Source organism: Triplophysa dalaica, chromosome 3 (assembly GCF_015846415.1).
Source record: "Triplophysa dalaica isolate WHDGS20190420 chromosome 3, ASM1584641v1, whole genome shotgun sequence".
Lineage (NCBI taxonomy): Eukaryota > Metazoa > Chordata > Actinopteri > Cypriniformes > Nemacheilidae > Triplophysa > Triplophysa dalaica.
Window position 1 is genome coordinate 27,642,997 of NC_079544.1, and position 22,813 is coordinate 27,665,809.

Here is a 22,813-nt window from a genome sequence, read left to right on the forward strand (position 1 = left end):
AACAATCCCGTTTCAGGATTCTGTTTGTTTAGACGTGAACTACACACTTCAAGTGTTAAATAAAATAGGGTTAGATGTGGACGTCCACGCAGAGGGATCTGCAACCTCAGCTGTTTTCCAATTGCCAGTGGGAACATTAACATTTATTCAGATACAAACCGTCACACGGATAATAAAGTGCTACCATTTGTTCCCTATTTGGATCTTAAGGATTATTGGAGACAAACTGCCTGTAGGCGCCTTCTCAGACTAGTGTAAGTCATAACTGTGGCTCTGGACATGTCTGCTCGCTGGCAGCAACTTTTGTTTTTCTACGCCGCCCTGAACATGGGAATGTCATTCATACGGGCCAGAGGAGACCTCTTAAAGAAGCAACTTTGGAAAGCTTCTATTTTAAATGTGGAGAGAGGAATGTGTTCATTCAGTTGGTGGAGGACGGTTGAGTTCCAGACCACCAAACTCTATCCAAAACGTGAAACTTAAGAGTTAAACATATATCGACACACTTATTTGAATTGAATCACACGATTTACCATGCATCTGTTTCTCAAAGTCTACAAATAAGTAAAAAATACTTTGTAGTAATGTTATTGTCCCTAAAGCAGTTTTTGCTGTTCACATACAAAGCAGCTGGCAGAAAAGAAAGGTAATATTTAAGGACGATTAAGCTCTACAAATACTAGAAGATGTGTGTCTGATTCATGCACTATACATCATCTGAAGTCATCTGATAGTTTAGTGTGAGGAGCAGAACGCCATTGTGAAGACAAATGTGACTTGTGGACATGGCTGTAAGACCTATGGCACTTAGATTTCGGTCATGTCTTGTAGCTTTGTGGGGATATAGTGCACGTATCACATAGACCATTTCAATTTGTTACAGGTTGATAGTCCACAGCATGCAGAAACACTTGTGCATTCTTCAAAACATCTCTCTTTTGTGTTACACAGAAGACACTATCTGACCTCTTCTGCAAAACTGTGACTGTTGAGTGACTAGAGTTTGTTATTCCCATGGAACTGGTGTCTGAGTGTCTGTCCGACGACTTGAGAAAAGATCTTGATTCAAGTGCTCCTGGAGTGCTGAGAAACTTCATGGAAAACTTCCAGCTGTTACCCCTAAAATGTGGGTCAAACCGTGAAGATGAAGGAAACAACCGCCATTTCAGGTTGGTAACAGGGTGCGGGTTGTTAACTTGGTATATTGTGTTTGGCTAAAATCCCCCAAAAAAAGACAAAAACTTCATGACAAATAGGTCAATTATAAGCACATTACAGCGTCGCAAAGCAGTGGGTGAAAAACACACATTTGTCTTGTTTATTTCTTGGAGGCACAGAAAACCATGCAGTGCAAGACAGAGAAAACAAGACTGTGTTCTTTGAAAAGAAAATGAAAAGAAAGTTTCTCGCTTCATCGATCACCGGCAGAAACCGTACGAAAGCATACAAGTTTTCAGAGGCTTTCAGAAAGAAAGAAAAGTTAAAAAGATTTGAACGACTGCTTTGTATGTTCTATTAGAGTGCAGGGATGGGCATAAATACATGTAAATGTATTTAAAATACAAATACAAAATACTGAGTGGAAAAGTGTATTTAAATACAAATACAAAATACTGTGTGGAAAAATGTATTTAAATACAAATACAGTATTTTGTATTTTGAAAATACTCAAAATACATGTGAAATTGGTGATTCAGTGCAGGTACCCCTATTAGGCTGAAATCTATCTGGGCCTATTCTAAATGCCAAAAAGCATGATGTGTTTAACTGCTAAGAAACTTTCGTTTTCATTTTATTTACCGCTTCCCTTCCCCTGCCCGGTAGGAAATACGCATCTACAAAAAAAGACACTTTATAAATGTTTTTATTTTATTATGTTTTATCACCATCATAACTTCGAACTCAGTAACAAAAATAGAAATTTTGTCTAAAATAAAAAATAAATAAAATTAGAATTTGGCATTATTCGCCCAAAGTTGTTTTTTTTCTACTGAAAGATAAAGATTTTGTGTGGTGTATCATTCATCAGTGTCATCACAGATGCACACAATCAATACACTAAACTGATGGAGATTATTTTGTTTAATACAATCGTTAATTAAAAGAAAATAATGCATTTAAAAATGTATAAGACAGTATTTTTCAATTTAGTGTTTAATGTTATCATATATTGATATGTTTTGTTATAATGTCACAATTTGAAGTTAACTGGGTTTTACTGAGGGTTTAAGAAGTGTACTCAAAACCTTTTTCACATAATGACCTAAAAATGACCCAAAATCTAATCAATTTATATGTGAAGAAATCCATTAATCACGAGAGGAGTGTTTCACAAATTATTCGGCAAACAAATGACTTCCTCTCATCGCTCCTATTTGATGATTTGGAGAAGAATTTATCAGTGTCGCCCCCTGTCGTTTCACAGATTTATACAACAGAGAGCACGTCAAGAATAAAAGCCTCGTCGGTTTAATGAGGAGTGCGCGCAGTAAACAGTTTCGCGGAGTATTTATGTGAATTGTAAAGTATAAACAAGGCTTCAACTGCAGAAAACTACAAGACAAAGCGGCAACTGTGCGCTTATTCCAACGCTTACCGCGTCACACGTGCCTCTCCGTCTCGGAGTGCACAAAAAGTGAGAATTAGAATTTCCTTTCCTTTTAATAACAAATCACAATTATTCATTCACACTTGTTTCTTTTTCCACTCTCATGTTCCAATTATTCCTGCCACTAAAAGGTAAACATAAATATTTACTTACCCCAATAGCTCTATAAACTATTTAAAAAAAGTTAAATCAATTTATATAATCGCTACGAATCTACGACATGTTGATGTTGTCATGACATCACCCATACCTAACACGCAGTAACGTTAATATTTTAAACACAAATAAAATTGACCATGAAATCCTCACATTATTCTAGAAAAGTCGCAGATCCAATGCTGGGTTGTATCTACACCTGAAGCTCACGTGCATGATTGCTGGGGGAAGGGCGTGTCTGGCCTGAATTATGTTGGTTGATGCACGAAAACACCCTGATAAAAAGGTTGACTGGCTCAAAGTATTTTGAGTATTTTGAAAATACAAAAATACTCATCTTAAATGTATTTAAATACAAATTACATTAGATTTTTCCAAAGGCTTTAAAATACAAAATACAAAATACTATTTTGTATTTCAAATACGTATTTTAAATACATGTATTTGAAATACTGCCCATCCCTGTTAGAGTGTTGATTAGTAAATCCTGTAAATAAATCCAGTGCCAGGGCTCCGTGATATGCTGGTCTTCTGACACGGCTAGCAAGACGCAAGACTATGATATTCATTTTGACATCTGACAAACTTGAATCTTCTCATTTAGAAAAATAAAAACACACCTTGTGATAGCAGCAGTCTGCAGGTTTAAATGTTTACACTGAGGTTGAATATTAGGTGTAAGTCCGATACCTCTAATGCTGGGTTCACACCAAACACGTCTATACACGTTTTGCATTGACTTTGTATGTAATGAAATCGCGCCAAACGCTTAATGTGCCTTTGGTGTCAACCCAGTGTAAGAAAAAAGTAATAACTAATAAGTGGAATTAAGTCTAGACTCTAAATTGTTAAAAAAAGGATGCACTAGAATAAAAAAAATGGGAGCCTGATACAAGGAGAGAGAGAGAGAGAGAGAGAGAGAGGGAGAGAGGGAGAGGGAGAGAGAGAGAGAGAGAGAGGGAGAGAGAGGGAGAGGGAGAGAGAGAGAGAGAGAGAGAGAGAGAGGGAGAGGGAGAGAGGGAGAGAGAGGGATAGGGAGAGGGAGAGAGAGAGAGAGAGAGAGAGAGAGAGAGAGAGAGAGAGAGAGAGAGAGAAAAAGAGAAAGAGAGAGAGGGAGAGAGAGAGACACAGAGATAGAGAGAGAGAGAGAGAGAGAGAGAGAGAGAGAGAGAGAGAAAGAGAAAAAGAGAGACAGAGGGAGAGAGAGAGACAAAGAGAGAGGGAGAGAGACAGAGAGAGAGAAAGAGAAAGAGAGAGACAGAGGGAGAGAGAGAGACAAAGAGAGAGGGAGAGAGAGAGAGAGAGAGAGAGAGACAAAGAGAGAGGGAGAGAGAGAGAGAGAGAGAGAGAGAGAGAGAGAGAGAGAGAGAGAGAGAGAGAGAGAGAGACAGAGGGAGAGAGAGAGACAAAGAGAGAGAGAGAGAGGGAAAGAGAAAGAGAGAGACAGAGGAGAGAGAGAGACAAAGAGAGAGGGAGAGACAAAGAGAGAGGGAGAGAGACAGAGAGAGAGAAAGAGAAAGAGAGAGACAGAGGGAGAGAGAGAGACAAAGAGAGAGACAGAGGGAGAGAGAGAGACAAAGAGAGAGGGAGAGAGAGAGAGAGAGAGAGAGAGAGAGACAAAGAGAGAGGGAGAGAGAGAGAGAGAGAGAGAGAGAGAGAGAGAGAGAGAGAGAGAGAGAGAGAGAGAGAGAGAAAGAGAAAGAGAGAGACAGAGGGAGAGAGACAGAGAGAGACAAAGAGAGAGACAGAGGGAGAGAGAGAGACAAAGAGAGAGAGAGAGAGGGAGAGAGACAAAGAGAGAGAGAGAGAGAGAGAAAGAGAAAGAGAGAGACAGAGGGAGAGAGAGAGACAAAGAGAGAGACAGAGGGAGAGAGAGAGAGAGGGAGAGAGACAGAGAGAGAGCTTTTAGATCAGTGATCATGTTGCTGTTGCATGTTGTCTTCGAGTCACTAGGGTTGTTTTGTTCCAGCGTGGCTGGAGAAGCTGGAAATGCATTTAACGCTGCCTCAGAGCGATGACACAGATCCGATGAGACAGCCCGGCAGGCCAGGCACGGCACGAGAGGAAGCCGGGCCAACCGAACCGCCTCAACTCTCTCAGCGCCTCCCCCCATCTCACCCTTCACCTACCCACAAGTGCACAGCCAATAGAAAACAGCCAGACAACAGAAGACACTTCAGTCTGACGGCGAGTGTTTGTGAGGCTATACACCTTGTTGGGGTGAAGGGAGGATCTACAGGACTGAGAGAGAAATTCTTCACAGTAAATCCATCATTAAAACAGCTCACGGTTCTTACCAACTCTGTCAATGGGTCTCATTTCACCCCAAGAAAGATACAGAAAGGAAATTAAACCCATTTTTAGGTCCATTCAAGTTTGTCGCTTTGTTTTTGTCAGTGTTCATGGTTCCAGAATACGTATTTACACATTTAGTAAATGCTGGAAAGCTGTGAGAAAATACATTTAAAACTTGTTCACACAAATTTATTTTAAGTGTGGAATATAAACCGAGGTAGAGTCTTTAAATTGCCTTTAACCCCAGAAGAAGGTGATGTCTGTGAAGTAAATGTGTGCTTTATGAATAAGTGATCTGCAGAGGTCACGGTCTGTGTATCTACTGTCATACCCAGAACACACATCCATTTCTGCACTTTCTTTCTCCTTTCACTGTGTCATATTTTCTTCTCCATCTGTGGATCAGTTTGAAAAAAACTCTCCTCACAGCGGTGCGGTAACTCGTGTCAGTACAGTTAAACTCCAGCAATCTATAGCTGTCAGTCCCTCCTACTTGTTATCTTTATACTCGTCTCCCTCTCCAGCCTTTATCACTCTTTTTCAAGAACGAATGAATGACCTTTAGGTCCGCAGCGAAGTCGTTCTCCACCAATCTGTCTTATGCAGTGGAGTCACGATTGGGAACTAAATAAAGGCTGACCAATAGCTTTCATTTCTGTTCACACATTAATAACAAAAGAGAACACATCACTGTGTTCACGGCCAATAGACAGACACATTGTACTTGACCATCAAAAAGAAACACAGAATACGTCATTGACCAATATAAGCAAAGCTACTTACATTGCTGAGCAGTTAGTATTGACCTTAACTGAAATCTGCACGTTTCGTAAATTAGAACTGCACTATAAATTGATAACAATATGTGAGACAATAATGTCAAATTAATTTAAAGTATGTTTAAATACACCTAATACGTAAAAATTAAAGAACCAACATAGAATTCAAATTTTTATTTTTTGTCTCAACAGATGCTTCTCTCTGCTATCTGCATCAACCTAAAACTTTGACTGTATATAAGTAGTTTAAGAATTAAAATTATTTTTGAAATGATGCACATTTGCAATATTTCCATACATCTTACAACCTATTTGTTACAGGTGTGCGTTACATATATTTAGAACCAGGTGACCGTGAGAAATGTTCAAAACTTACCATGATGACGAATGTGACGGGACCAATAAAACTCCAGATGAAATGATTATCAACCCTCAACCAACAACTGGAAAGATAAAAAAGAAACTAAAGTGAGAAATGACCACAGTAGCAATAACCTGAGCTCACAAGAAACTCCACTCTCAATTCACACAAATGAGAAAAGATTTATGAATTGCCGTGATTGTGTTTTTGGGAGCTGGACGGATTTACTGAATGATCATAAAAAGTGAAAGTGGTAAGTAGTTTCTCTATGAGATGTTTCACAATCTGAATCTCAAGTCTTTGAAAAAACTGAATCAGCCTACAACTTCATCAAAGTCTCCGTGTAAATTTGGACTGATATCAAAGAGAAATATGCACTCCTATGGTTGTCTCTAACATGACAGGCTTTCTTTTGGAAATGCTTGAACAAACTGTCGCATCGGCTCAAAGTGAAATAAGTCTTGGAGAAACATATGGCCATGTCACTCAAAGTGCGACACAACAATCACATAAACCAAACTCACACTTAGCCAATAAAACACAATAACATCTGGTGGACTCAGACTCAAACTCACGCTTTCTTGGTGCCGTAGCTTTTGTAGTCGATGGCTGCCGAAATCCCCACCACTACAGCGGGAAACAGATAGCCGGACGCATAATAGTACTTTCGCCGGGAAAATTCGCTCTCGAAGACTTCCACGAGCATGAGGAACAGCTGAACACCTTCCAAACACATCCAGGCAAACGCCGCCAGGAAGAAGAAATGAAGAACTCCAGCGATGACAGAGCACACGATCTGATCAGAAAAACAGGAGTTTCCGTTCACTTTCAAGCCTTTAGCACCTTAAAAACACCTTCAAATGTAACATCCGCCATATACAACTGTTACAAAACGCTTCTGTTCCAGACAGACAGAACAGAACATGGAAATTGGTGAAAACAAGGTCGCCAAAGAAGGTTCATGAAACATGTACAATCGTAATCCCACAGATGTTGATACCTACCGGAGGTTCGGTCATGTTGATGCCCACGAGGAAGAGGAGCTCGGCGATGAAGAGGTTAATGCACAGATTCTTGTGGATGGTGTTGCGGTCACTCTGCAGGCCGCGGAAGAAGCAGAAAGTGAAGATGCTAATGGCGAGGCAGACAAGCGAAACGGCGATGCCCATTCGCGTGATGACTGTCAGCAGGAGTTCGTGGACGCTTCCCCCGCCCTTGAAAACACACATTAGCATTAACAGTCAGACCAGGATTCACTTAACTCAGATGCTTGACTTGTCAGAATATGAGTAAGTGCTGTCGGTTTGTCGAAAATGTAGAGGGTGACTTAACTGTAACCTGTAAAAAAAAGTCAAACAGGAATTCAATACAGAATGTAAGATTTATAGAAATATGTTATATGTATATTTGTGGTTCATGAATGAATCCACAGAGGGTTGATGATTACAAATGGTGAAACATCACGGATGGTCAGTGAATGGTTGAGATTTGAAGGGACCGTCAAGAAACTACAGCACTTGTATTCTTGAGACACTCGGGTTACCTCAGGGAGGCTGAACTTGTATTAAGTGTAGCACTTTGGATAAAAGAATCTGCTAAATGACCGCTTCATTAAAAACATATTGATTATGCAAGAGCAAACCTATAATTAACAGTATAATTCACTTGAAGCTTACACTGCCTCCGTTAAATGAGTGTGTCTGTTTAACTAAGATGGTCATTATCATTTATATCCAGAAGATGAAACAGGCCACAAGGTCAGAAGAACAGGGATTCAGCAGAACACATTAACAGGGCTGAACTACGAGTTACAGTAAATATGACACAAAAAAATGATGATTGTGTGAATGTTAATCTTGAATATCACACCAACATCATTTTTCTTAACTTTCTCTTAAATTAGTTCTTATTTTTCTGGCAATTCAAAAAACGTTGACACTTTTCTTAATGTAAACTTAAGAAAGTAAAGCCAGTTAGGCTTCAAAATGTCCACAGAATACTGGCTTTGCAACTAAAAACCAGAATTTTAAATTTTAAGAAAGCTAATAATTCCAGTTGATGTTACGCTAAACAGTACTGGCTTCTAAACATTCCAAAAATGATTCTTCAATTTTGTACAAATAATTGGTCCTCATTATATAAATGACAAAACACTTTAACAACAGAGCGATACAAAAAATACAATATGCAATGAAAAGGTGCGTATGCACAGTCCATGCATTGCATGTATACATTGTTCCTATGTCATAATGATGATGATATAATAAACACATCCATCTGTTTTTCACTATAGATAGCAATACGGTTTACAATAAATCAACATATTAACTTCAATGTTAACAGGAAACTGTCATAACATGATACATAATACTGATATTGATCGCCTGTCCTCACGCCAGCAGCTCTGAAGCCCCCGGGGACATTGTACCGACACATTCCCGGCAAAGGGTTATACACTTTCACATGATATTCAATGAAAATACAGTTTCAGTTCTGGATTTGTTAAAACACAGTCGACCGATCACCCTAAGCCCTTAGTCCTTAAATCTTATAACCTTATTACATCTCACTCACGGCGGCCTTGAACTTTCCAGATGTCACTATGAAGGTTGATGTGTTTCAGTGCAAGTGCTTTTGGTTCTGTGGTTAAATTTACAGCTGCTGATGCAGTGACGGGGAAAGTTCATGGCCCAAGACCATGTAAGTAGTCGCACCACAAATCCCATAATTTCCACATTCATTACAGTTTAAACGATCGCTGCGTATGATATCATGTCATCCAGGCGTAATTGCATTGCTCCCAGAAACATCTAGCACAAGGGCTTCATTCATCAAAGTAGGCCGAGAATTATTTTTGTGCTTGGGGAAAGCACTCCATTATGTTCATTTGTTCACTTGTACAGATAAGTCGCTCGTGATGAACGCAAATTACGCCTAATTTATTCCACCATATCAGCAGAATAAAATGACATTCTGGAAACTCTGACTCAATAAAAATCAGGATCACGTGAACGGCATAAAAAGCCGGAAATCAGTACCGAAGTATAGCTGCTGACTTTACTGAACCGAAGGCGGATTTCTTAAATTCGACATCCTGTCAGGTCTGAGAGTAAAACTGATACTCACCGCATGTTCACGATGAGCCATAAGGATGGCAAAGTTTGTGAGGTGACTGCAGGAACACGTGGTGTGAGTCTTGTTTGTCGCCAGGAGTTTGCAGCCTTGAGTTGACCAGTATCCCATCATGCTCCTCTCCGAGTAGTTCCAGAAAGAGCAGTTTGGGTTGAAGTAATTCTCTGTCTGATGTATGGATAAAAGAAACACAACTTGATCTGCCGGGCGCAACAATAGCAAGCTTTTGACCTTTACACATTTAAGAATAGACACAAAACTGAATTCACGCAAACTAGAACATCTTTTTGGATCAACCAATCATAGCCCACACCCTGATCTTAAAATTACAAGTCAATGATTGGTTAAGAAGAATTTTGTTCCAGTACACAAACCCTACAGCTGAACTAAACCCTGGCCTAAAAAATGTCTCAAAGCCAACAGACTGACCTGACATGGCCTTGTTTTCCTGTAGGACATACGGTCCGAGTCAACTTTTACATCAAATTCTCTTTATAATTTTTCTCATTTAAAACAGCGCATGTCATTACAATCAGTCATGCAATTTCAGTGATTGTGAAATGAGAAAGGATTTGGGATGAGTTTCCCGAAACCCAGCCTTGGTCTGTCCTCCTAAAGACCGCATGCATTCACAAGTTTGTGCTAAACCTCATGTTATTCCAGCATGATCCCAGATCATCCTGTGTAAGAAACCTGAGCTTCTATACAAAAGAATGTCCCAAACTTGCTTATATGATTAGTGACCCAGAAACTCGTCTTAAGTGTTTCAAGATCCTAAAACCTTGTTTATTTCCAGGTTTTACATTAGATTCCGAATCCCAGATTTGATCCCCCTACAATTTCATCAAAACACCTGAAACCAATAGCCGTCTGTAACTAAGCATTTGATGTCTTACGTCCAGATGCTCCAGTGTGAATACGACCGGCTCTGACACAAACACCCGGCTGGACTCTTTATTGATGGAGGCGGAGAGGATGTGGGAGTTGACGGTCAGGGAGTGGTTTCTGACTCCGCCCTCTCCCATTAACCTCACTGTGGCGTTCTCTGTACTCAGGAAATCCCCCAGGTGCTTATAGAGGACGAAAACCAACTTGGCAAAACCTGGAGTTAAAGACAAGAGAAGGATCATAACACTTCCGTTATCTTTCCGCATATAATTAGTCTGAAATAGTTTCAACACTTCTGACTGATTTTTATTTGAAATCTTACGCTCTCGGTGTTGCCACAAGGGGTGCTACAGGAAGAGTTAGCCTTCTTTATTCACATCAACTACTGTCATGCAAATTGAAGTTAGCTAACGTGGGTTAAATAGTTGACAAGTCTTTCGACATCTGAAGATAACTATGCGTGAACTAAGGATTTCTGTTCACATATACTGGGCCTTCATCCACATCTTCACAACTCCTTGACTTCTTCAATGTATCGAAAGTTTATTTCCTCGTGTACATAAATGTTCATTTGCTTACCGTTTTTACTGTTCAGTTTGACCGTGTTAGCTGAGAGCTGAATTGCGGCTCCTCTTTTGCTGGTCTGTGGAAACCTGAAGTCTTGAATTTGACCGTCAGTGCTCAACACGTAGACGTCCAAAACTAAGCGGAGAGAAACACAGACAGACATGGATTACCAAATGTGACACTTCGGTGTTCCTTTGATTCTTACACAGCCACGCGAAGCACGCCTTCCCAAATCCATGAAACACTCCAGCATGAAAAGCTCACAGTTAATCGTGAAGGTACCGCCCAGCGCTCCTGAAACTCCAAATGCATAAACAACCCTATTATAGCAACGCCGATGTTGATCACATTACTTTCAGAATAAGGTCATTTTATTAACCGCCTGAGAAGTTTTCTGACCTCGCATTTCGACAAAGCCGAACTGAAAAAATGATCAAGGCTCTATTCACTGCTACTCGCTCGCCAGAAAGATAGGAAACTTTCACCAATCGACAGAGACAATCAGATATCAGGAGTAAAAAGAACAGTCGGCAACCATCTGAATGTCAAATATGCCCGAGATCAAAACTATCATTGGGTTTTTCCTGGGCTTCTCCCGGTGGGTTGAGATAGCTCTGTAGTTTGGCTGAGCTGATCTGGGCTGAGCCGTCGAGCGACCGTGGACCGCTCCAGTCAGCCCGTGCTCTCTTTGATGTGTGAAATTACCGTCGGGTCATGAGGACATCGGTATCAACACAAACCCCTTCCCTTTACTTCGCTCCGTCTGAGAGAGGGAAAGAAAAGCTTGACTTTCTTTTGCTTCTCTCTCCATCTCGCTGTAGTGTGGGGGCTAATTTAATTGAAACTAAAGACGTAAAGAAGTTTCCCAGTGTGCCTCAGGGCGCAGCCAGATATTTGCATTTTCACCATATCGTATCGTTTTTAAATAAGCAGCGGAGAACAAAACATTGTTGGTGGGCGTTGAGATGAGCGCAGCAGAAATATTCTCTCATTTAAGTGCGGAATGTTATCTCATTAACAGTGACCGCCGCTCGCAGATTCAAGAAGTATACTGCAGGCCTTTTCTAATGAAATTAAGTTAACTGCCGCTTTCATACAAAAACGCCGGCTGCTTCATCACATTTACAGGTTTCTGGACTCAAATAAATGTTTAACCCGTGTGTGGTGTTTATATTTGTGTTAATCAGCCAGTGTTGGTGGGGTTTATAATTCAACACAATCAAACACTTTAAGTAAAAATAATTAAAAGATGTTTACTTCATCCCAATTACAAGCATCTAAACAGCGCATATGCTTGATATTTGCCCTGTGCCTTTGTTCAATTTTTTTGCTGGAACAGGAGGGTCAGTAACAGTAAACTCAAACTTACACACACTCTCTCTCTCTCTCTCACACACACACACACACAAACATACTAAAAGGAGGCCAAGACATTAAAGTGAAGGTACACAGAACCTACAGTTTCCACAATTTTTTTCCAAAATTTGAAAAAAGAAGGAATTGAATAATATTTCTTTTGATAACAGACCCACAGACCTGAACAGCACACAAGGGTTAAGCATACTACAGACAGGTTTACATGAAACAAGGTACTTTAAACTGATGAATGAACCTTCCGCCATTATTTACTGACCCTCATGTCATTTAGCTCTCGTGTGATTTTCCATAAAGAAAAAACATGCTTAGCAGAACGCTCATGAGACATGTTCCATGACAGAAGTCCATACAATTTGTGAACTATTATGACAAACAACAGATTTTGAGTTGTGACTCAAATTCCATTAAGCACACATCCTCAGATATGTACTTTCTGCAGAACACACAAGAAGAGATATTGAAGAATGATGGTAACTGGCTTCCAATGTCTGGACACAAAACCACTGAGACATTTCTCAAAATATTTTCTTTTGTGAACAACAGAAGGCATATTCAGGTTTTGAAAGACATGAGGGTGAGTTTAGGATGAACTATCCATTTTATTTGGAAGCTACAGCTTGGACCCAAAAAGGAAGAAAAGAGCAGCATGGACATTCTGTGAACTAACCCGTAATACACACAGGTTTGGAGCAAATGATGAGACGCTCTTCATTTTGAGCATAAGACTTTAAGCCAAATCTTAACAAAAGCACAACTAAGGATAGCAGCCTCGCTGTTTGTAGAGTTAAGGAAAAATTTCCACGCAGCCGACTTAAAAATCAAGGGGGTGGAAAACTATTGAGCCAAGGTTAAAGAGGAAAACCATGGCAACCCGGAGGCCTGTGCAGTGAAACGACAGATGAGTGCACAAAGCTGACTTATATGAATGAGATCACATTACTAATAAACTCCGCTGGCAGGGCCCTGGGCTGGATTCTCTCTATGTGAACAGTGAAATCAAGGCTGCCGCATGCTGAGACCTGAGCTAAATCTATTCGGTTTCAAATCCCACCTCTCTCTCTGTCTCCGGCAGTAACTGCAACCATAGAAAATGACAAAAAGAACAATATCTACTGCACTCAAGGAGACAATACCTTAATCACAACATAAAGCCTAAGACTGTCAGTGGTGTTGATGCAGCTTCATGTACTGTAAACTCCTCACCTGGTGCCTAGATACCTTTCATAGTCCCAAATCATCAAAACCCCTTTACTGTAAAATGTATCTACTCAAATGAAACGAACAAAGCCATTGTTACAAACCCACATGACTCGACAGTTACTTTCTTAGAACAACATTATGCTATTCTCGTCTTGTTATCATATTACATCAGAAGACTTGGAATATTCTGCGCAAGTTGAGAGAGCTATATTTATAACTTTTCTCTTCCTTTTTTAAAGGATCCATTCATTGTGACAGAACAAAAGAAGATTCAGGAATCCATGGAAAGTAAAAGATGTGACTTACTGTAAGGGGATGTAAATAATAATAGGATTAAAAATGTTCGGTGTAAAAAGGGAACTATGCCGTCATTTCAAATCTTCTTTTTCAATCTTTCTTCTGCAAAGCACAAAAAATATGTTTGTGTCCATACAATGGAAGTCTAGTCTTGTTTTGAAGAATAAAGAAAGTCATACAGGTTTGAAATAACAAATGGGGTTTGGGTGGGGGGGTGATGACAGAATTTCCATTTTTGGGTGAACTATCACTTCAATGTATGTAGTACAATAAAACTGTCTTTGTTCACATGGTTTGTAGATTACACAAACTACATTTGCAACCCATTTCCATTCCCATACTATGATGTATTTATCCACTGGGAACAGATCTGATCCTGAAAAGCAGCGGTTTCTGCTTGGTGACGTCAGTCAAAAGAGAAAACACTGTCTGAGGCAAAGCAAGCTATTACATTTTGATGAAAGATTATAAAAACAAATATTTCTCTCTTCGGAATAACATGCACTGATGAACAGTTTACAGCCAAAAATGAGCATAAAAAATGCAAATAGGTTTAATTCTGATTTCATGTTGACTTTAATCAAAGATCTATCCAAATTATCATGATACTATCAGATGTTATGAAGCTATAACCTAATACCTGAACAGTTTGAAAGCGCTTTTCTCTCCTATGAAAAGAAAATAAATTATGGAAAGAAACTCGATGGCCTTCACATTTTATTAGAAGACTTTTTTCAAAGCGCAGGCTCCAGCCAGAACATTATACCTTTTCTTTTAAATACAACAAACACACTTTTGTTCAATAATCACCAGACTGACCAGGGGCCACACAGCTACTAAATCTCAGATTTCCTGCGTTTACCAGGCTTCAATCATGACATGACGGATTGAAAAGTGTAACTATCTATCCATCTAGTCCACTGCTGAGGAATATGCAATTTTTATAAAACAATTTGATTTTATGATAAACAGGACAGACTGAACCAGCCCATCAACATTGAAATGCACAATAAAACATCTCACCAGCATCAGTGAGCAAGACTTTCCTGGTACTGCACTGTATCTTACTGATCTTTACCATTTTCTTCTCATAGTTGATCAACTTTACACATGATGTCCCTCAGGGTTCTATCTCAGGGCCATTTTTATGTTTGCTATACCGTGTGTTTAATCACTTTATAACAGTAATTTCTCACTGATGACACACTCTAATGACTGATGACCCTAATGTGGACTGTGTAATGGACTTTAAAATATCTCAAATCAAGACATTTCAGACAGATCAGTTCTTGGGCAAACACATTTCAAATTGCAACAATCATCATCAATTTGTTTGAAAACTGATGAACTAACCAGACATAGAGTTCTCCCTCAACATTCAATTCTCACTGCTCTTTCACAGTCCATGTGTTGATTTTTACAGCTTGTGGACTGGGTTAAGAATAATAAACCTTGGTTGGAAATCTCAAGGCACATTGCGACAGTGTGACCGGCGGAAATGAAACCGGCAGATCCAATCAGAGGTTTGATTCCATAAACTCTTCTCAAATGTCACATTCAAGCAATTTGGTGAATCCTGGTTTCTCTGCTGCTCAGAATATTCTCAAAACTCCGGATATAAACATCGCAATCAGAGCAATGATTTCTTTAGCCAGGATCGAAACTGCCGGGAAAAGGGTCCCTAAATGAAGCAGTGAGAGGTTTGAATCGGGTTGGGTTACTTTGCGCTTTCTTCTCGTCCCGTGGACTGACAGGGAAAGTTGATATCTGAAGAGATGACTGAAGGGGTGTGTGCACTGTTAGAAGCTGAGTGTGCGAACCTCATCTGAGGGATTCTGCAAAACGTAACCTTTCGATCTACCAAGGCCAGCACTCTTAACCTAAGGCAGACTGAAATCTTCACAAACACAAGATTTTCTTAAAAGTGACATGGACTAATTTGCTTTGGGCTTGCTGAAGTATATTCCAATGCTGACGCAACATTATTAACATATTATGAAATAACAGTTTCATTCAAATATTGTTTTTAGATGAAGAACATACGCTTAATACCCTATAATATCCTAATATCAAAAAATCGTGTTCAGTCAAGTTGTGAGAAACTGGTGCGATGCTGCTGTAGCAGGACCCATCAAAGCTGTTCTGTTGCATTTCCATCCTGCGCAGTCTGCTTTACTGCCTGTTTAATAAATAATGTATCTCCGCTTCACACTTTCCTTATGTTATCTCTGAGGATCTGCTCCAAAATGTGTCTGCTCAGAAAGACTTAACCGCTCCAGTCCCGTATCAGAAATGAACAACAATGTCTCCATTTCCACCAATTGCTGCTCTCTGCAAGTGGCCGTTCACACGGGACACGTTTTGTTATCATTTTTGGCTTACATAAACATACTAGATAAATGCCTTCGACTGTTGCTGCATTTTTCTCTCACTGTGAGTGTTGTGTTTTAAAGATGTGAACGTCATAAAAGACTTAAGAACGTTCTTTAAAGGGATAGTTCACCCAAAAATGAAGATTCTGTCATCGTTTACTCCCCTTCGGAATGTTCTGAACCTGTATAAATGTCTTTGTCTGGTGAACACAAAAGAGGATATTTGGAAGAATGTCAGTAACCAAACAAACAGATCTCATGCCCCATTTAGTGCCACAGTAGGAAAATAAATACTATGGGAGTCAACCTGAGGGTGAGTACATATTGACCGAAGTTTCATTTATGGATAAACTATCCCTTTAAGTCCCTCGCAATCATGTGTCACGTGTGATCGAAAGACATACACAGCAAACTAACCAGAAATAAAATGATGGAAAACAGGATATTTCTAAATGTGGTCTTGAAGCTTAGAAAGTTTTTGAATCTATCTTACAGCCGAACATTCATAATTGAAAGAATGCGTTTGAAGCACAGTAACAGAAAACCATCAATGTTTCAACTTGCGACTAAGAAGTCTAAAAGCCACGATATGAGCTCGCTGTTCATTTTGAAAACCTGAGATGGCCTTCACAATGTCTTATGTAACATTGTGAACTGAAGTGATCCTGAGACGAGCACTTGAGGACTCTGAGAGCAGATGTGCTCTCTACACACTACAATAAAGTCTAAACCCCTCGGTGAGATCCTCAGGGTCATCTCATGCCTTCCCATTTGGGTTTCATAGAGCGTCATTAGGCATCGGCCTGACTTGTGACTGGACACGAAACCTCCTCAGTTATTTCAAAAGTTAAAGATTGATATAAAATGACTCACTGATGTTCTCGGCGGGCACTCTGACGACTGCGGGCTCGATCAGGTTGTCTGCAAGGACAAAGGCTCCTTCCTCCAGGGTATCGAGTAACATGGTGGCGGCGTGTGTTTGCTCTGTGGAATTCATGTCCTCCCAGGATTTAAGGGCTTCTGGCCTCAGGAGGTTGTCAACCGTGTCCACGATGGCCTGTAACCATGGAAACAAGAGAAATGACAGGCAGTTGATAGTTTTCCCTCCCTTTCACAGGAAAAAGGTCTGGGCACATGGAGCACACAGGGGACGACAGAAGCAAATGAGACTTGTGACAGGCAAGAACAACTATAATGGGAAATGAAACAGTTTTTGGATCTGTAAAAGAAGTGCGATTGGAGCAAACATGTTCGTTGGACTTTAGGGCTTGACACTAAATGTGTTGCGTGTGTTTATGCCAACTTTGTCTTCAGAGATGACTGGAAAAATGAAACCATCAAATACAAAAAAAAACAATTTTGTTTTAGTCATGAATTTATTTGAAAGGTTTCACAAAAATGCAAATCTTTCCTCAAGTGCCAAGTAACCATCCCCTGGGGAACCCTTTGGAGTTATTGCTTTATATTACCCATTTACCAAAGATGAATTGGCAAACAGGCACGGCCTTCTCTGCATAAAGTCCACTTGGGTATCCCAGTAGAAATATAAAGCTGCTCCCAGCTGCTGCCCGCTGCTTTGAGGAAGCAAACACTCCATGATTGCTGTATTCAATTTCCTCTTGGGGATCAATAAAGCACGCCTTCCTATCTGTAACAGGATCTAACCATAACGCTGTCAAAAAAAATCTTCCCGTAAGGTAAAAAGGGATATCAGGCTGGAAAGCCGCTTGCAGAATACAGACAGCCTGCTGAAGAATAGGATATTCTCATTTGTATCCAGGAGGAATCGTTTCATTTCCTCAGGCCCTGACCGGGATCTAATTGAATTAAAAAATCCCAACGGGGCTACAACACTGCAGTGGCGGAGGATGATTTTAACATGGTGTCAATCTCTGGACATTATTACAAGGGCAAGTGAAGGAACTTAAAGGAAATGATCAACTCTACGTGCAGTATTGTGTAACGGCCCAGACTTTGCAAGTCAAGCCTTTAAATAAAGTGCACATACGGTATTTTTGAAACAGTATATACTTAAAAACAATAAATTAATGCTATCAACTTGAACTAATATACAAAATAAACTAAATAAATCTTTAAACTTTAGTAGAGATCAAACTAAAAATGCCCCCACTGTTTAAGACACACTTGTTATTTAAAAACACATGAATGAAAGAAAACACATCCTTTAAAATAAATCAATTAAAATGAATGAATGAATAAAAACACACACAGACAAAGACTGCCAGACCGCAGCTCTAAATTATTATTATTATATTATTATACATTATTTAATGTAATTATGCATCATTAAACATGCATGCATCTTACAGTACAATGTCAAATTTCATATACATTTTTTCAAAATACTAATATTTTTAGAACCTTATCTTACAATTTAACAATAAAAATTAGTGCTGTCAAACGATTAATCGCATCCAGAATAAAGGTTTGTGTTCACATCAGCCTGTGTTTATTTACCAATAATTAAAACTAAAATGAATGTTTATTCGCTTTATATTTGATATTTTAATAGATTAATAAAAGATTGATAAATGCTAAAAGCTTCTTGTAGTTCATGTTAGCAAATGCATATGTTAATAAATACAAACCACTGTAGAGTGTTACTTTAATAAATGTTAAATTAATGTCAAATTATATTTAAACCATTTTTTCTTTTGACTGTACAGTCTGGGAACATCTCTAGATGGGGTGATCGCAGAACCGTAGACTTGCTAAGAGGATCCCATTACGACGGAGCCCTTGAGCGAGACACTGGACCCGCGGTGGGTCCGGGGGGACTGCCTCTGCAATTAGTCAACTGTAAGTCACTTCAGATCCAAAGCATCTGCTACTTTCCTTGTTCTCTGCCATTTCATTTGTCAGGTTCTGATTGAGGGCTGTGTGGGCTGAATGAAGTGCGAGTCACCCGGTGGGCTGCAAGGATTTCTCTCCTACCTGAAGGACCACGGCAACTGCCACCAATTACAAAGAACTCAGCGTTACAAAGAGCCAGACACATAAATGAGTCTGTCATCAACCACGAGTCCTTCTGACAGTTGGTTTGGGAAAATCGACCGGCTCTTTTGTTACCGTGCACAGCGTTGGAAGCAGATGAGCTTGATCTTCATCCTGGCCAAGGTCACGGAACGCCCGATCCGACCAGTTTCACGCATTTGTGAAGAAGCAGGGTGTAAACAGTGAAAACTGATGCTTTGTGCGTTTTTAATTTGCTGACTGTTTGTTGAGATTAGGACCTTCATTTAAATGCAAACGAACTGTGAGGTTGAAAAATAGCAGCTCGCATGCAAGGAAAATCTAGCAGAAAACAATGTGATGTTGGCCAATTTTCATAGTAGGCAAAATGCTTTTTAGTTTAATTAGTGGTCTTTGGTAACATGTTCATTTTTATTTGAAAACAAACCAACACTGCCGCCATGAAGATAACGGCCTAAAACCCTCTGAAATGTATTTTATTTAGATAACTGGATGTAAATCTGTCAGCTAGATTAACACTCTACCAGTGCTTCTAGTGCAGAATAGAAGCAGCTTTGCTGTATTTTAATGCCAGAAGTTCAGTGGCTGGCGTTTAATTTATTTAAAGTGACTTCCAGCACATTTAATCGCCAGTAATGTCCTGTACCCTCTCTATATTCATTGACAGAATAGGTGCTTTTAAAAGTCCATCAAGATTTGGGATAAACAAGTACAGTAGAGTTTATAAACAACACATTTGGCAAACAAGACATCATTAAGACTCTTAGGCCTATTTTTATAAACTGAGTTTTTCCTTCTGTGTTTAAAAAGAAAACGCAAAAAACTCTATCAGAAGCATTCCAAACCAACTGGTGGCGAAAGAACCCTAACCATCAAGCCGTGTTGGCCAATCAGTATCCTAGAATCTGACATCAAATAAGGAGATAGCAGCATGCTCTCCAACGTCACACGGCATATATCCAGTTTCACAATCTACACGACAACACTGAAACCGGAGTCCCTAAAAAGCTTCACTCTGGCAGTTGTCAAAAACGATGGCTTTCACTGACGGAGCACTGCGTTTGGAAGAACGGTGGTTTCGAATATACCCGTGTTCGTGTGGACAGGGCCCTACAAACAGACCGATGACATCTCTCACAAATCAACATGTTTCCGGAGCAAAGGATAATCTTTGGGTTTGTGACAGAACAGACGCATTGGTATGGGATTTGTATGGGTTCATGTTTTCTAGTAAAGCACCTTACAGCTTATACATTCTGTGGCCTGGAGGCAGAAGGTGCTTGGCTGTGATTGCCCGACACCAAAATCTGGGGGCTCAAAGACAAAACAAAGATCTAATGTAGAACACACTATCATCTAAACACAGTTCTGATTTTGGAGGACTGATGAGCATGTCGGGATGTGAGGGAAAAACAGATCTGAAACTGTCTGCCAGGAGGTAGAAACACACGCATACACTTAAAAAACACAAAGCACCTTCACACCAACTAAAATGAATGATGGTGAAGCCTGGTCAGATCCCCAACCCAACCGATGGACTTCCACATATATTTCCATAAATGACCAGACAACATTTGGCAGTCTAATGAGGACAGTACTAATATTTGACTGTAGTATTGTAAAATCGATAAAGACTACAGAAAACAGACTCCAGGCTGGAATTCAAGCATAAGATGATTAGAATTCAAATAAAGGCAAAACAAATAACACCAAGCAGAACAAACACAAACTATTGAATAAAAGCCACTGCTTTTACACATCACGATAATAAAAATTGCAATGCAAATGTACCATTGTTGATGTTAAATATATATTTTATTTTATTTTCACTTGATCTTCAAACCTTGAAAGCCTCAATTCAAATTACTCATGTATGCATTTGATGTCCTTTTTTACTTTTCGTGGTGAATTTAAATATCCCCTTTACATACTTTCGAAATGCATACAAACTGCATAAAGTATTTGTGCAGTGTGAATATGGCAGTATTCTTTTTACAGATGCAGCTGTGAATAAAAAATGAATAACACATAATTGAGGATGACAACATTTAAGGAGAGTTATGCATGACATGTAGACAAACAGATGAATGGAACAGTAGAGAAAGACGTCCACTAGACAGAAAGAGTAGTTTGAAGGGCTCAGGTGAGGAAGTGAGACTTTGATTAGGCTATCAGCTGATAGAACAGCACAACTATTACTGTAGGAAGACAATCATTGGCAGCAAAAAGAGAGAGAGAAGCCTAAAAGTAAGTCTAACAGAAGTGGAGCTAAAAGATTGAGGAATGAACAGATATTGAAAAGGTGAAGACTACGAGCATGATGAAGGGACTGAATGGAGAACAGAAGAATGTGGACAGAGTGAGCAAAAGCCAAAGAAACCTAAACAGAAGTCTAGCTGCAAGCAGCGATTCTCAGGGTCCAAGCACAATAACCTGTTCATTTTATAACAATAGCTTTTGTTTTCTTGCTGACATTTGTTGAGAGTTCATATGTGTTTGATAATTAGCCCTTAAATGACACACCAACATTTGTGAAAGTATGTCAGTGATAAACTTTCCTACTATATTTCTTTACAATTCACTCAATCGATTCGTTCAATATATACATTTCATCAGTCCGTGTCTTCACTGGGTATCAAAACCCACAATATGGACTATCCTTTACTATTTCAGCAGAAAGAATGCATTCAACATGGCCTCTTGTGAAAACTGAGGAGTATTTTAATAAACAGCTGTCTTCATGTAAATTTTAGGACTTTGGTCAACGACCAAAACGAACAGTCGAGCATTGGCAAATCAGACACACAAATGCTCGCATAATTTAAGATATTTCACTTTTATAGTGCCACCAGCACCCAGATTATTTCAACTTTACTTGCTCAAGATTTATAGCCATTTTTGTCAAATAGAGAACACCCCACATTTTTCGTTGGCCTCAGACAACCAAGTTGTGTTGAATGTTTAACATGTCTGATGATTAATGAAAATGCCACCGCAGACTATTTGCCTGACAAAAACTTGACAAATGCTAGAGGGAGCTTTGACAAAATTGTGGGTATACCTCAATGACACATACATAAACAAAGCCACCAATTTTAAATACATTTACTTCCTAAGTTGAGTGTAACAAATTCATGCTTGGACCCTTAAAAATGGAGGCAAATGCCCGCAGAAAAACATAAAGATGGACTTCCAGCCAGACAGACGAGCTGCATGCAGTTGAGCAGGTGAAGGGAATTCTGGGATTGTGTCCATGTATACCTTCATATAGGCCCTGCAAGTCCTCTCTCTTTTTTGACGCTTTTATTGGTTTAAAACACAAAGACGGAAGATTAAGAATAGCACAGACACACAGAAAGAAAGAGAGAACAAACAAGCCCTAGTGAAAATGTGCCTACGTCACACATCAAATAGCTGGAGCCCGATATCGCCACATTTCATTAGCAGTACGCCACGGCCCCCTTTTCAATTAAAAGACTCTTTCTGAATGTTATAAAAGAGGTTTGCTGAATGGGGAAATATGAAGATGGCCGTATTGGAGCGTGCATTCAAATGAAGCCAGAGAATCCATTAAACTCAATACCGGCTGCCAGAAGAGGTCACTTGTTTTTGACGGTCACGATTACAGGGCTATCTGGCGACATGACTGTTTCAAACTCTTCGAGTGGCGTAGTATAGCTTTCTCTCCAAACCACAGAAGCTGGAAACAAATTTAATACCATTGCGAAATTTACTGACTAAGAGGATCGTTCCAGAATGGTTCTATTGAGGGAGAAATTTCATTTTT

The 22,813-nt window shown here is 39.6% G+C and overlaps 1 protein-coding gene across 6 annotated transcripts in view; it reads right to left on the minus strand.

Moving 5' to 3' along the window:
- The window catches only part of LOC130417197 (adhesion G protein-coupled receptor L2-like), a 95,738-nt gene that overhangs the window by 12,403 nt on the left and 60,522 nt on the right, over positions 1 to 22,813 (minus strand). For 4 of the 6 annotated variants that reach the window (XM_056742543.1, XM_056742541.1, XM_056742546.1 and 1 more), the window contains exons 9-16: positions 22,288 to 22,326; positions 16,906 to 17,089; positions 10,799 to 10,921; positions 10,228 to 10,433; positions 9,326 to 9,499; positions 7,204 to 7,413; positions 6,775 to 6,995; positions 6,215 to 6,281 (exon numbers count right to left, since the gene is read on the minus strand). In XM_056742543.1, coding sequence (XP_056598521.1) covers positions 6,215 to 6,281; positions 6,775 to 6,995; positions 7,204 to 7,413; positions 9,326 to 9,499; positions 10,228 to 10,433; positions 10,799 to 10,921; positions 16,906 to 17,089; positions 22,288 to 22,326 — 1,224 coding nt within the window. The remainder of the gene's footprint in view (positions 1 to 6,214; positions 6,282 to 6,774; positions 6,996 to 7,203; positions 7,414 to 9,325; positions 9,500 to 10,227; positions 10,434 to 10,798; positions 10,922 to 16,905; positions 17,090 to 22,287; positions 22,327 to 22,813) is intronic. The other 2 variants (XM_056742544.1, XM_056742542.1) reach the window with 1 other exon arrangement.